The sequence below is a fragment of the Neofelis nebulosa genome, chromosome 5 (genome assembly GCF_028018385.1).
Source record: "Neofelis nebulosa isolate mNeoNeb1 chromosome 5, mNeoNeb1.pri, whole genome shotgun sequence".
Classification (NCBI taxonomy): domain Eukaryota; kingdom Metazoa; phylum Chordata; class Mammalia; order Carnivora; family Felidae; genus Neofelis; species Neofelis nebulosa.
In genome coordinates this window covers 24,553,205-24,569,498 of record NC_080786.1, presented here as the reverse complement: position 1 = coordinate 24,569,498, position 16,294 = coordinate 24,553,205, and the positions used below count along the sequence as shown (strand labels likewise).

The 16,294-nt window shown below is 35.9% G+C and overlaps 1 protein-coding gene across 8 annotated transcripts in view; it reads right to left on the bottom strand.

Annotated features, from left to right (window-relative positions):
- The window catches only part of TBC1D5 (TBC1 domain family member 5), a 537,582-nt gene that overhangs the window by 78,586 nt on the left and 442,702 nt on the right, over positions 1-16,294 (bottom strand). For all 8 annotated transcript variants that reach the window (XM_058729800.1, XM_058729802.1, XM_058729801.1 and 5 more), the window contains one exon: positions 8,638-8,723. In XM_058729800.1, the coding sequence (XP_058585783.1) occupies positions 8,638-8,723 (86 nt within the window). The remainder of the gene's footprint in view (positions 1-8,637; positions 8,724-16,294) is intronic.

The following is a 16,294-nucleotide window of genomic DNA, read 5'->3' as shown; positions in this document are numbered from 1 at the left end:
TATTAAAACAAGATGATAAAAGTTAGTTTGCTATTACTTATTCCTTAGGAGTCTGACTTTTGAGTGAAATGTACTCCTTTCATCTATAAGGCTATGATTACTTTGCACGTGGAAGATACATTTTTGTTACTGTGTCATGAAGCAAAAGGAGTAGTGCTTTTAGGGATAAAAAGGCTGGCCTAATGCATGGTTGGATATAAGCTAGCCTATAGGGGGCTTACCTAATTAGGTCTGAACACCGTTCATAACATTTGTCAAACTAACATAAGAATAATAAATATGTATTGATTGCTGTGTATACAATCATTAGATAAACTCTCTAAGACTTATCTATAGAAATAAAAATTGAGGTTTCTATATCATACCGTTAGTCACACTGTTGCTTCATGCTTACATGACAGAGCTCTAATTAAAAAAAAAAAAACAAACAAAAAAACCCCCAAACACCTTGAGGGATAGCAAGCCTGGGTGAGCTTCCCTAGCGGCAGCACTTATCACATGTTGTCATATATTGCTACTGGGAGACTTAAGCACTCCACTGGGACTGGACAGTTGGAAACTTGTACCTAGTTTCTCCTACTAGACTACAAACTTTTTCCTTTCCTGATTTCAGTCTGTATCCTTTTGTCATAACACACAGTACCCATGAGTGGAACAGCTGTGCAGAGTGCTGTGAGTCCTAGTGAGTCACTAAGCTGAGGAGGGTCTGGGGACCATCAAAAATGGAGACTAAAGGGAGGCAAAGATTTCTCAGGTAGGAAACAAAATGTACTAGCCATAAAAAAAGAAACTGAAAGAAGAAACTTCACTGAAATAAAATTTTTCTGATCATCTAAAGACATCATTAAGAAAATGAATAGACAAGCCACACACTAGGGAGTAATATTTCTAGTACACATATCTGACAAAGAATCCTATCCAGAATATATAAGGAATTCCTAGAATTAAAAAAAAAAAAAAACCCAAATAACCCATTGAAAACAGGTAAAAAAAAAAAACTTGAAATAACACTTTATAAAAGAAGACCTATATATCAGTGATATGTTATGAAAGATGCTCAACATCATTAATCAGCAGAAAAATGCAAATTAAGCCATAAGAGATACCATTTTCATATCAACTGGAGTAAACAAAATAAAAAAGACTGACAATAGCAAATGTTGGCAAGGATGCACAATTACTAATGTTATACAATGATGTACAAGAATGCAAGCAATTGGAAACCCCATATATTCCTAATGGGAGTAGAAAAAGATACAGTTACTTTCAAAACAGGTTGTTTTGAAACAGGTAGTTTCTTATGAAGTTAAACATTCATCTATCGTATAGAGCAATTTGTGTTTACCTAAGAGAAAGAAAACCATACATCTATAAACAACACTAACAACAAACAACAGCATCAAAACACTTGTAGAGAAATGTTCATAGCAGCCTTATTCATAATACTCCAAATCTTGAAATAACTCAGTCAACGAGAGAATAAACAACTTGCTGTATGTTCATATGATGGAATACGACTCAACAATCCAAAGGAAGGAACATGGATACATGGAATATGGGCGAACTGCAAAGACATCATGCTGAACGAAAATAAAAGCTAGATACAAAAGAGTGCACACTGCCTGGTTGTATTTATATGAAGTTCATGAAAAGGCGAAACCAATATATACTGTAACAGAAATCAGACAGTAGTTGTGTCGGGATGAGTGGTTGCAAATGACTGTAAAGGGATACGAGGGAACTCTCAGGTGAAAGAAATGTTCATGCCAGATATATTGTTTTGGATGGAGGTTACATGGGTATACACAACTGTCAAAACTCATCAGATAGAATACTACGGATCTGTGTACTGGTACAAATTATGCATAAATTTTTTAAAAAAGGAGAAAAATCTATTTACTCTGGATTAGATAGGAGACAGTGTTAGCAATTTATCTAAATTGGTTGGGTAGTAACAACTCTTTGATATGACAGAAAGAGCACTTCAGACATAAATGTGCTTATAAGCACAAACTTTTATTTGAGCACAAAAGTATCACAAAGTTACATTTATATAGAAATCAGGGTTCTCTGACATTCTAATTAGCCAATTAACTACTAATACTGATAACCATGGACTTCTTGGCTTTATAGCTTGGGGAATATTATTAGCAATTATTTCTTTACCATATTTTAGCAATATAATTCTGAACAATTGTAGTCATTATGTAAGTAAATATAATAAAGCCTAATTTAAAAAATTTTGTTGACCATGTAAAATGGAAATTGTTGAGGAGAATTTTATCATGTCTTTTAGGTATTCAAAACTGTATTTATTTACCTAATCATTAAACTAAAATATTTACTAACCATTATAAATAGTACCGAGTACAGTGCTAGGAATATGAGGATTCTAAGATGTGGCTCGTGACATCAATATGAGTTATTCTACAACTGAAGCTAAAAAGCACTCATTTCACTAATACTTAAATTTGTTCTTTGTGGCAGGTATTGAAGCAACACCAATGAATGAGACAGATGTGGTCACTGCTCTCATGATGTTCGTCATATTCTAACGTAAGATTGTTGGAAGGATCCTTGTGCTTCCTGGAACCCTGCACTTTCTCAGGACATTCTAGTGAGGCCAGACCTGGAGAGGAAGGAGCCCTTCTAAGCTGAGGCAGATCTTAATCCCAAGGAGAGATGCAGAATTATTAGTCACCAGGCATTCCTAGGGTAAGAATGGATTGGATGCCATCACGCTTTAGTCACATGGAGCCCAGCTAAGGAATGTGGGATGCATCTTAAGAGCTCAGGGTACTCTCTTTATTAGAATCTTCATTCCCTGGAGCCTCGCTTCCTCTAGGATCTCATGTAGGGTTTCTGGCAAGAGGCCTTCTGCAGAAGGTCCATCTACCAGAATTATAATTCTGGATTCTTTCATCATTGATATGAGTTAAGTTGTTTAAGCTCTGATGGGGGTGCAGAGGAAAGCTGGCATAGTTAGCACACAGAATGTTATTGCTGAGCTGATGCGTGGAGAGATCATGAACTAAGCTTGGTATTTTCTATCTCTAAAATTTTGGTGATATGAAACTGCTTAAGTAAAAAGACCTACAGTTGTGGAATGTGTAAACAGTCACCACTAGATAAAGTGTCATGTGCTCTGGAGGCACTACTGACCACTCACGTGCCGTTATCGCATCACCTCTGTGGAGCAGAAAGAACTGCACATTTTGAGAAATTGTGTTATGTCCTTTTCAAACAGAAAATCCATGACCATTCTGGAATAAAGAAGGTATGTGATTCTACTCTTAATAGAAGCAACTGCAGTATTTAAAAACTATGAAATTCTGTTCCACGACTACTCAATTGGGCATTTTAGGAGTTACAGATTCCTAAATAGATTGATAGGTTCCACTGAAGACTGGTCACAAATTAGATGTACTTATTTTTTTTTATAGCAGCAATTTCTGGTTATTTAAGGACAAAATTGGAACGAGCTTTGAGTGTTAAATTGTCGTTCCGAGCTTAAAAGTTGAATGAATAAGAAAATGTCAATTCCCATTTTTAAAAAGAAATTTGCAAGTAAGTAAAATCAGAGCACAGTGAATATTATGCACACACGTAATGGAAAATCTACCACTAAAATACCTAGGCACTTGCTTTTAAAGACTTAATTATAGCAATCCATGGTAAAGCAGAGACGAGAAATCAGGCTTCTTGATTTCTAGAGATATTCTTATCCATGAAATCACATGTCATCTTTGCATCCTTATCCCTTATTTGGATAAGCAACACAAATAGAAGTCCATTACCATAGATATAGCAGGTATTACGTCCCTGCTTTTCAGGTGTCTGCCTGTCTCCTGTCTATTTTCTATTCATTGATCACTGCTGGGGGTTCCCCCATGAGTATATATACTCCTCTGGATCCTTCCCATCTCTGTCTTGCTACTCAGTGACAGCTCCAATGCATTAACTCTTTAATAGCTTCTAAACAGCTAAGAAAGTAGTTGCAAGGCTAATTATGGCTGAAGGGCCCAGCCAGGTAAGAGCATCTTTGGCCTTAAAGAGTGAAATGGACTTTACCAATGGTATCACAGCTACAGGGGCTTTTGATGATGGATAAAGTGGTGATACTGACATGGTAAACAAACCTCCAGGCCATAACGTGGTGGTTATAAGGGTTACATACAGAACTGGAAGAATTCTTTGGCAAGATTATCAAGAATTAAGGGTATCCATGCACCTTCACCAGTACTAGCTTGCCCATTCATTCATTTATTTTAAGTCACTTTATTGAGGTATAACTGACATACAAACAACTGTGCATATTTAATGTGTACAACTTGATGAGTTTGGGGATAAGTAAACATCTATAAAACCATCACCACAATCTATGCCATAAACATATCCATCACTTCCAAAAGTTTTCTCTCTCCCTCTTTGTTTTATTTTTTTTGTGTGATAAAAATGCTTAGAATAAGATCAACCCTCTTAGCAAACTTTTAATATATATTAATTAATATATTATTATTATAACCTATGGGCACTATACTATACAGTAGATCTCTGGGACTTAGTCATCTCTGGCTCATTTATTTTTTACTTATATATATTTTTAAAGTTTTTTTTTTTTTTTTTTTTTTTTGAGGGAGAGTGCATACACGCATGCAAAGGGGGAGGAGCAGAGAGACAGGAAGAGGGAAAGAATATGAAGCAGGTTCCCCACTGTCAGCACAGAGCCCAAGTAGGGCTCGAATGAAGGAACCATGAGACCATGACCTGCGCCAAAATCAAGAGTTGAGTGGGATGCTCAACTCACTGATCCACCCAGGTGCCCCTATTTTTTCAATTTTCTAATTTGAAAGGTGAAAATGATACTGTATTGTTGTTTTAATTTGCATTTCTTTGACTAATTAGGAGTTTGGATAGCCTTTCGAATGTTTGTTTGCTCTTTGAAATTTTTTCATTGAGTGCCTACCATATTCTAGACACTATTTTAGGTGCTGGTGATATAACGTTAACGAGACAAAATGTGGAGTTTACATTTCAGTGCAAGAAACAAACAATAAAAACAAAAAACAAGCCAATAATGTTTTTCCCATTTCAGGTAGTAAGAATGCTATAAAACACAAAAACAAAAACAGTAAGTAGAAACCAGAGTAAAGGGGTCCCTTATTTGAGATAGGGGAGTCAAAGAGAAGTTTTCTGAAGAGAAGATACTGGAACAGAGTGAATAGCAGTGTGCCATGGGGATTCTTAGGTAAGAATCCAGACACAGAGAAAAGCAAGCTCAGAGCTACTGAAGTGGGAACATGTTTGTTTGCTTGAGGAATAGCAATCAGGTCAGTGTGGCTGGAGTCCAACAGGCAACAGAAAGTATGGTGGTGTAGCAAATGGGGTTGGAGAGACAGGAGGCCAGATCAAGCAGGGCTTACCTTGTAGGCCATCGAAAAGGCATTGCATTTTATCCTATATATTTTGGGAAGTAACTGCATGGCTCTGAGTAGCAGAGTGATAGGAACTGACTTACATTAATCTGGCTGCTATGTAGAAAGGGTCTATAAGCAAGGGAGAAAGTAAAAAGACTAGTTAAGAAACTAGTGGTGGTGACTTGGTATTAGCAGTACAGAGAGAAAGGTGATTTCTTTCAGGATGTATTTAGAAGAGGATTTGCTGATGGACTTGATGTGTGATGTAAGAGAAACAGGTCAAAGGTGATTCTAAGGCTTGATCAACTGGGTTGACCATTTACTGTGCTGGAGAAACACAGAGGAGTGATAGACTTGCGGAGGTAGAATCAAGGGTTTAGTTTGGCCAGTATTAAATTTGAGATACATATGGGACATCCCAGAGGAAATACTTAGTAAGTGGCATATGAATCTGGAGTTCAAAGGAAGAGGTCATCCTAAGATATAAATTCAGGACCCTTCCGTCATAAATGGTATGTAAAGCCATGAACCTGGGCTGTGATCCTCTAGGGAATGAGTACAGTGAAGAACAGAAGTCTGGAGGGTGTTCCAAAATTTATTAACAGAAAAGGAGGGTCCAACAGAACATGGCATGAGATAGCATGGCCACTGAGATGGGATCTTAAGTTTCTTACCGAACTGCATAGATTCTGTATAAGTTAATGTTATTGGTTTTTCAGTTACTTACACTACAAATATTTTTCCCATTTTCCATCTACCTTTTGATTCAGTTTATTTTATTTTTGACATATCTACTTACAAATAGTGGCATAGTAAAATGCACCAGTCATTCCCACTGTGATTTTCCTCCATTACGTTTAAGATTAAAAAGTCTTCTAGTAACTAGAGGTCAGATAGACACTTGATGTTTGCCTGAGTATACTTTGATTTAGCTGGAATTTGTTGGTGGAATTTGTTTGGTGTATGATAAGGTTATGGGTTGATACTTCTTCAAAAGATTCGTCAAGTTTCCCAACACCATTTATTAATTCTTCCCACTGATCCGTGATGTGCTCTTCACATACCACCTTGCATTTGGTTGCATTTCAGTTTTAAGCTTTGAAATTAAAACACAGCTGGTGAAAAGCCTTCCTTCCAGTCATCACAATGATACTTTGTACAAGAATCTCAATGTGCTCACAAGAAAATGCTAAAACAGAACTGATCTTTTGGGAGGAAAAATGCAAGGACAGAAGGCTAAACAGAAGAAAGATAAAACATGAAGTGCGGGGGGGGGGGGCGGGGGGAGGAAAGGGTATATAGTCCATTTCTTTTTCTGGAACAAAAGGTAGACATCAAAAAACGTAAAAAGATAATGCATGTATACACACATACAACAAATATTTGTTGAGTAACTTCCTTATGCCAGACATTCTCCTCAGTGCTCTCAAGCGGTAAGACAACGTGCCTGCCTTCAGGAGGCTTAGATTTTAGTGTGGAAGTTGGGGAGTCAGGTGACACATATAAATGAAGTCTACAGCTTCAGTGAGTTATGAACGCTATGAAAATGACACTGGGCAATGGGGTAGAGGGTTACTGAGAAGGAGACAAAAAGAAAATAGTCAGGTCCGAGAGGCCTCTCTGAGATGACCTTTGGGCTGAGCCCCAAATCATGCAGAAGCAAGAAAACAGGAGGGAAGGAAAGGTGCAGAGCAAGTGCAAGCACGGGAGTTAAGACAAGGGGAGAGTGAAAGGAGAGAAGGTTACAGAAATAGAAAACGGGCCCAGGAAAAAGACTGGATTATCAATAGTAAGAGGTAGCCTTTGGAGGGGTTTACGTTGGGGTGTAATATAATCTTCTGTAAATTGAGAGTTCTTTGGCTGTTGTGTGGAAACTAATCTGGCGGTGCTGGGGTAGGGGAGGATAGGGGAGAGAAGAAGGGATTCTAGCTAGAAAAATCTTATATAAAGAAAGTACCTAAAATACCTTGTTCTTTTAAACATACCAAAACTAAATACTTGACATGACAGAGAAAAATACAAGTGACTAGACTTAAGATTCCTGAGGGCAGGGGTTTTATCTGGTTTGTTCCCTGAGTATCTCCAACACCTAGAATAACGAAAGTCTGGCGCGCAATAAAAATTGTTAAATTAAATGAACAAATGACTAAGGAGAATAGCTTTCTATTAGTGAAACAAGAATCAGATGAAACGAACAAAAAAGAGCTTCAGAGAAGAGCCTCATGGGCTATAGAGCCAGGGTCACAGTTATACGGTACATCAAAGTATGTGACAGATTTCAATCAAGGATGGGTAATTTTAAAATAACGTAACACCAAAACAGGGGTCAGAACACAAGTTTCAATTTAGCTGCTCTCCCATAAACTTCTTCTCACCCCTTAGACTATGAGTTTCTATGTGGCAGGAATTATGTCTTCTTTTTAACTCTCCAAGTAAGAGCAGAACACATTATGTGTGTTTACTCCATAGATGTATATTTAGGTTGCTGGAATCCTACTGAAGAAAAAAAAGCTAGCACATAGGCAAAATGCTTACGGAAAAAAATTCGGACAACTTGGCAGCATTTATCATTACTAACATTTTAGTCTTCCAGAGTAAACTTTGAAATTACATTCTAATTTGAGATGGTTCTGGTTTGACAAGTTAACTCTTGAGACATCTGAGTACAGTATTATGAAAGAACAAAACTGTTCATCAACCCTTTATGCCAATGTTAATTTCTTTTAAAAGTAGAATTTTAATGTTTTTTTATTCCTACAGTGACCCTTAAAATTTCTATGTATGTAATCACAAATGCACACACAAGATGCATTTATAAGCATATTGTGTAGTTCTAAAGACAGTTGGGAAACCCAATTTTAATTTTGTTACTGAAATAATTTAAAAATATATTATAGAACTGCCTCTTTTCAATCAACAGCAAGGATCTGGAAAGAGATAAAGACGCAATTTATTCAGGTTTATTAGTGTTAGAAAAATGAAGTTGCCTAACTTCAAATTATAACAAATACTCTTCTATTTTTCTTCTTACCACTGACATCAATGTATACATTTTCTCATGCCTTAAAAAAAAACTCAGATGATTTATTTAATAAAGATGTCATTGCCCACTGATATACTAAAATCTCTAAATTCATTGTCAGAAAATGTGTAAAAATTCCTGAAAATCTCAGAGAATATCTTTGTGGCTTGTAACTTTCATCAGAGAAAGGGCACTTACCGGCTTTTATTCATGAGGTCTGCTCCCCGTGCTTTGTAATAATCTAAATTTGGATGAAATTGGTAAGTCACTGGTCTTGGATTTCTCTACAGAAAAAAGAAATTTAAATGTATAAAGCTATTTAAATTACACATTAAGACATAAAAGAACAAAGACAACTGTTTTTGTAGAAAGAATACATATGATAACAAAGTCCAATAGTTAGCATGCTTGGGTTTTGCTTTCATTGTTGAAGTTTACCTTAACTGATCTTAGTCGTGATTAAACACTGAAATTATCTTATAGATTTTATTTCCACCTGTCTCAAAGTTCACAAAGACTTATTTCTGTCATTAGATTTTTGTAAGCATACTTAATGTACTGTGTTATATTAGTTTCAGATGGACAACACAATGATTCAACAATTCTATACATTTCTCAGTACTCAAGATAAGTAGATTTATTTCTGATGATTCTGATCACTTTGACTATGACTTTCCAAAATACAACTAGATAAAATTATGACAAAACTGAAAAATTATATGAGATGTCACTCAAGAACAATCTAGGCCTAATGCCTGAGAGATACAAAGTGTTAAGAAAGCTGCCTTTTGGAGGAAGAGTAAAAAAAATCGCCGTTAGTTTTTGATAACCAGAATGCTAAACATGCCCACTAGATGGCGCACCAAGTCTTTCTTCTCCAAAAACCAATGTGTTATTTTAGAATTCAGCAATTCTTTTCAAGTTAGAAATTTCTATGTCATCTGTTCTTATTTACGAGTTTAACAAGTACCAAAGTAGTGGAAATATTAGCAGAGTACCATCAAAATAGAAAATCAAACTGACCAATGCACACTTTCATACCAACAGCGATACACTGGCCTTTCTGGCATTTGATATTATCCATAAACATTGCAAAAATGTCCTGAAATAATTAGGTCAGGTTTGTCAATTTAAATATGTTACCATCGTTTAATGTGTCCATTATTTAAATGTATCAAGTCCCTCACAGGCAAATAAAAATTAAATAAATTCTAGTTTACAAAACGGTTACTATGTTAATATCATAATTAAAACGAATACCATCTCTAAAATGTTAAATTACATATATTTTTCATTAAAAAGTTTGACAAAACTTATAAATAAGTGTGTTCCAGGGTTTACCTGAACTTACAATTCAGGTTAATGAGTAGGACTTTGAACTAGAGCATGCCTTGTCCTCTGAGAGCTCTATCTAGACATAGAAAGGCTTCATTTCATCTTAATAGAAAATTACCAATACACTTCGATATTAATCCTTGGAGCCATAATCCCAAGGCACTGATATACTTGTATGTAGGCGGGGGTGTATAATTGCTAAGGTTAAATAGTTTGAAATTCATCAAGCTAACAATCTGCATCTTAATGGCCATGATGGACCTTTTCTTTTTCTGCTGAAAAGAGAATATTTACACAGCTCAACCCTTTCATATCTCTTCCAAGTCAGCCCTAATCATCTGACAAAAATGACAATCCCTTGATTTAGCTCCAGCTACTACTCCACTGGTTTGGTATTCAACACAGTTCTACAATAATCAAATCTGAATTGCCTTGATGAAGAGGACTGATGCTTCCATGACTACCATACTATTAAGTCTAACAGTGCAACTTTTCTCTCTCTAGGAATTACACAGGTTTCCTCATGGTAGCTGATGACAACCTGGACCCAAGTATAATGGGAAAATAAAATAGAGGTTAAAGCTACTGGCAGATTGCCAGTGCATTCATGATTTATTTAAAAAAATAACTTTCGCAGGACTATCACTCATGACTCATTTTGCTCTTTAGATTCTCACTACCTGGAAATACATTTTGTTTTTGCGAATAAAAAGGCTTTTCTTCTTCTGACTCCCAACAACAAACTAATAAAAGATTATGTTACTTTTTGCTAGAAAACAATGAAATAAGGGATTGCATGGAGCAAGTTCTTGAAACATCTTCATAAAGAAATGACAAGCAATTCAAGACACGAAGTGCTGATGTATCTAAGCACTTAAAGCCATTATTAGGAATAATGATCTAACTTGAACATATGAATGAGGCTCAAGTATTGCTTTCACAGAGGCCTATTTAAATTCCTAGGAGACTTACTAGTATCAAAGCGAGAGGCAGTTTAAAGTATCTCTGTACTGGGATGAAAAAAAAGAAAAAAAAAAAGAATCAAAAGATGATGTTGAAAAACAGCATTTGAAATGTAAGAAAATAAAATCAGGGGTTATAGTTGAAAGTTATCGAACAGGATTTTATGAGAAGATGATGCTATTACTAAAACATAAATATGTCAACAGATAGATGATCTGGACTAGACTGTCCAACAGAAATACATCGTGGGTCACAAATGCAAGCTTCATATGTGATTTAAAATTTTCTAGCAACCACATTAAAAAATAGGAACAAGTTTAATTAAATGTAGTATTTTATTTAATTCGCTATATCCAAAATGTTGTCATTGTAACATGTAATCAATATAAAAATCATTGAGGTTTGTTACATTCTTCCTTTTGTACCGTCTTTGAACTCCACTATATATATCACACTTACAGCACATCTCAATTTGGACCAGCTATACTTCAAGTGCTCAATAGCCACATGTGGCTTGTGCCTATTGTAATGGACAGCACAGAACTAAATGTCTGACATACACATAAAAAAAATCGTGTAGCTACAAAAATCAACATGTATAGACATGAACCATAAAAAGGGCACAAACGCTGCTATAAAGATTCAGTCCTGACAGCTCTTCAATCTACCTGTAATTCTTCTCTTTTAATTAAGTTTGTTTTGTCTCTTCTGAATAAGGTTTGAAAAAGTCAAGAAATTTTGGAATGATATCCTTCCGCACAGCTATTTACCAAAATGATAACAATGGTTTCCTTAGGGGCATCGGATTAAATGAGCATAATTCTAACTTTATGCAACTGAAACATTTTAAAAGTAAAGAGATACTCGCTTTTCATATTTAAAAGGATTTTTTTACAAATAAAATTTTATAGAAATATAACAGTTCTGATTTTTAGTTTTTAAATATCTGGACTTTCCTCTAAAATATGAGCCAGTAGAATTGTACATATATAAAGCTCTGTATGTAAGAAAGATTGGACTCCATGACAGTTATAATTTTTCATCGTGCAGGGCATGTGATGTCAACAGCTTTAATAGTATGTCTTTGCACGGGCAGGAACAATTGCTAATTATTTTAAATGTATTTTCATACAGACAGGATTCTGACTATTATAGGCTTTTCCAAACCAATGTGTATTATACAAAAGAAACACACTCTTGGTGAATTTTTCTTTGGGCAAAAGATAGCAAAATGGTGATCATAACTGACATTGATTTGTGTATGAGGAATACCGATTACGTTCCGTTACCTGGGAAGTCTATATTAAATTATAGGTGAAGATGCAGAAACCACAAATTCAGTTCACCCTGAGTTTACCATGCCTTTCCTAGACCAACCCGGATGGACTGGACATAGATCTTCTACAAGATTGTAGCTAGTTAACTACCAAGTACCACTCACTCAATTCTTCTCTGTTAACAAGCTGTTGGAGCTCTTTTTAAAGCTTTCTCTTGAGCATTTTGTTTTATTTCAATAGAAGAAGAATGCTGAAAATCCCACCCATTCTACAGACAGGCTGGGTTTTGGGAGGCATCTTAAAGCCTTGGGACAGAATGACTTACAGAAGAAGAAACAAGTGTCTTAGAAGGAAGTATATGCGAAAACCCAACCCAACCCATGCTGTACTTGTGAATTTCCAAAATGCTTTTGTTAATTTGGCATGATTACAAAATCAATTTACAAACAGTACTTAAAGGACAGCAATCAATGAATGTAAGGGCTGAAACTGATCGGAATCTATCTAACCTCTCCACTACAGTTAACGTTCTACACTTCTGAGGTCTGTGTTATATGCTAGTAAGCTGCTCCTTAATGAATTTCAGGTAAAACAAATACCCTGTCCCTTACGGAGTATGACTTCTGACGGTGGACAACTCCCCTGTGCTCTAATCTATAATGGAAGTCACAGATCGGCACATCACCCTCCTCCCTCTGCCACTCTTCCCCCCATGAATATTTCAGTATTTTAAGTTGATGCTCACTTTGTGTGGTAGTACACAAATATTTAAATGTTAACCCACACTAAGTACAAGTAACCAAAAGATGCTACAGGAATAATTAACTACAAGATGCTACATGACAGTTTTCCTTGTTCTCAGCCTGGTGGAATCAAACTCATCCAACAAAAGTCATTACAAATAGTACTTTCTAGATCGGTCCCTCAACTGAGCTCATCCTCATTTGGAGACGACTATCTCCGTACGAATTGTTATATGGAGACTATAGAAGGAAAAGAGTGTAAAGTATTCCTCTCAGAACTTGGAACAACACAATGCCTTTCATAGGGCTGGCTATTTACAAACACACGTAGAACCAAAAGGAGCAAAAGAAACGCAGTTGCAGTGACCCTTGTGATTCCAGTTCTAATTCATGAACGTACCACTAGGAGTTAAAGTAGGGTAAACATAACCTCACTCATCTGCTTTAGAGGCACAGGCTGCCTGGTGGGGGAGGCAAGGGATCAGCAGTCAGTGAGGCCCCTGCTCGGACCCCCTGCTCCACCCACTAGCAGGGCCCCTGTGAGGAGCCGGTTACACTCTTAGCTGTAGTTCCCTCACTGCACACTTGTGGTAAGAATCAAATGAGACGATGAACACGAAGCGCACAGCCCAGTGCTGGGCACTCGATAAAAACTCAATGAAGTGGAAGCTATGGTTGTCTTCTGGTAACACTGAACACTGACACACAGACTTTTAATTTGAGAGCAGATCTGACAGTTTGACAACTTAAAATTCATGATAACCGTAGGTAGAGAAAGTGGTGCTTTGTACTTCTGGAAATCACAAATAAACTTGGGTGGATTTTTATCAAACGTGTTTTTTAAAAGCAAAACGCGGGGCGCCTGGGTGGCTCAGTCGGTTAAGCGTCCGACTTCGGCTCAGGTCATGATATCGCGGTCCGTGAGCTCAAGCCCCGCATCGGGCTCTGTGCTGACAGCTCAGAGCCTGGAGCCTGTTTCGGATTCTGTGTCTCCCTCTCTCTCCCCTGTTCATGCTCTGTCTCTCTCTGTCTCAAAAATAAATAAATGTTAAAAAAAAATTAAAAAAAAAATAAAAGCAAAAGGCATATTTAGGAAAATCTCTCATGCATACTGGATCTCCTATGTGGGGAACGATGCAATTTTACTTCTCAGCATAAGAGTACGTATATTTATAAATTTAAAAAAATTGTAAAACCGTATTAGTGCATACTTGCTTACCAGTTTATAAGGTTGTAATAATTAAAGCGATCTCCTGCAATATGTCCAAATTATTATCACTTCTATAATTTATTGATCACAATTTTTACATTAAATTAAACTGATAAAGTTCCGGTAGCACTTGTTTAATAGAAAAGATTGACTTATATTTACAATATAATGTATGTTTGGCATGAAGAAAACAAAATATTTGACAAATGAAGAATTACTTCGCTTTCACTCCCCTATTACCTTGCTACCAACGCTTAATTTTCAGCCAGATTAGAAAAGGGGGAAAAAAATAAGAGCTCAGGAGGAGAAGCAGCACTGTAAAAATATGTCGAACATTTCTCTTTGATGAAAAATGAGACTCTTATTTTAGTGAATACGTTATTGCCTCAATGCTGGGGGAAAAGCAACCGTCATTAGAAAAACGAATTGCTCAGCTGTTTATAAGCAAAAAGCTCTGGGGGAATTTCTTAGGACCCCAAAGGCAAGGCATTACAGGGTTATGCAAACATATGTTGCAGGTGTTTTAGGGGAGACAGGTGGGCAAACCTCAGCCATGGAAGAGGAGTTAGTTTAGTAGGCTGTAAGTGAAACGAGATAACCCAAATGCTTCCAAGAACAGGGATGCCACGGCACCAGTGAACTGGAGCCGAAGAGCAAAAACTCCCCCTGAAATTATCCTGTTAGTGCCAAGCAAACAGAATTTTTCCCTTCTTGTAGTTTTATAGAAAACAAACACTGCCAATTACTTTTTTTTTTTTTTAACTAAAGGTATTTTAAACCTGGAACAAAGAACAGCCTGAAATAGTGATAATTACCCCAAAAAAGATAAGGATGAAGTATTGTTGCCTTTATTTAAACAAATATTCCTAAGGAGACAGTTTGTTGTAATATTCCCTCTTTGGTTCGCTAGGCAACATTAGATTTATCATAATTCTCCTAAAGCCTAAGATATTTCTATATTAAAATGCTAATTTTATCTTTTCTTTTGCCTGTAATTAAAGCTGGGGAAATTTGCGATCTGATATTCACTGATTGCTAGAGGGTCCACAAAGGTCTCACTATTTCTGTTTCTTATTGCCACATACTGCCCTCTTCATTAAAATTAGATACAGTAACACAGTGGATCAAAAAGGCAGACATTATGATCCTAAATGCTCACAAAATTCACACTTAAGAAAAAATATATATAAAAATAAGATGAGCGGTATTATCTAGATACTGCTGTCAAACCTAGGCTTGCATTTTATTTCCTTCCCTGTCATTTATCCAAGAGTTCATTTTCCCTTTACATTAATTGTTATTGAGATAATACTCATTTTACTACACATATTTATGTATAAATAGTATACTGAACCATACCTTCCTTACCTAAACCACTTTTCCTTTCTTTCTTTAAAACAATCCATATCATGAATTAAATGTCAAATACTTGGTAATAAAAAAAGCTCACAAAATATCAGATTTGGAAAAATAAAATCTAGTTTTTTTTTGCACTATTACAAATCCAAAATGCATTCATCAAGTTAACGTAGATCTTCACCAAAAAAAGAAAATAAACCTTTGTGACAAGGTTATAAATTAGACTATTATTTCAATACCAGACAGAATTAAAGTGACCTCTGGTTTATATATTGACAATTCTGATGTAGTTTGATAGGAAATATGTATTATGAATACTAGGTATTAAGAAGGTTAGTGCAATTGACAGAAATATTCAGGTAGTTCTAATCTACGCATCTACGGATTAAAACTTAAAAAAAGAGAAAAATTTAAAGGCCTTAAAAAAGTTAAAAAAAAAAGGGGGGGAAGCAAAAAAATCATTAATTGGGTAAAGACACAGACAAAACCTATGAACCCATGCCAGTCTCATTTTACATACTGAATAAGCCCAATTCCCTAAAGTGACATCCCCATCTATACCCTGGCAAGCCGAGATCTCAGATGGCAGAGAAGCATTTTAAACCACCTGTGCGTTATGCTCGACTGTAGCTTCACACAATAAATAGACACCAAAAGAGAAATACAATTTTTTCCTTTTTTAAAATATATTTACATTTTTGAATTTAGCATGCGGAAAGATGCCAGATTAACATGCCCCCCAATATATATGCATGTATATATATATATATGTGTGTATATGTATATATATATATATATATATATATATGTGCATAGCAAAGTAGTTTAGGTCTACATGTTTTCTTTGTTACTAAAACTGGGCCTCAAAATATTACTTTTAAATAGTTGGTTAGCTCTTTTTAGCAGTACTGAACTCTTTACCTTTTTCTTTCCTTAAATGTGAGCAGAATGGGGGAGAAGTGTTACTT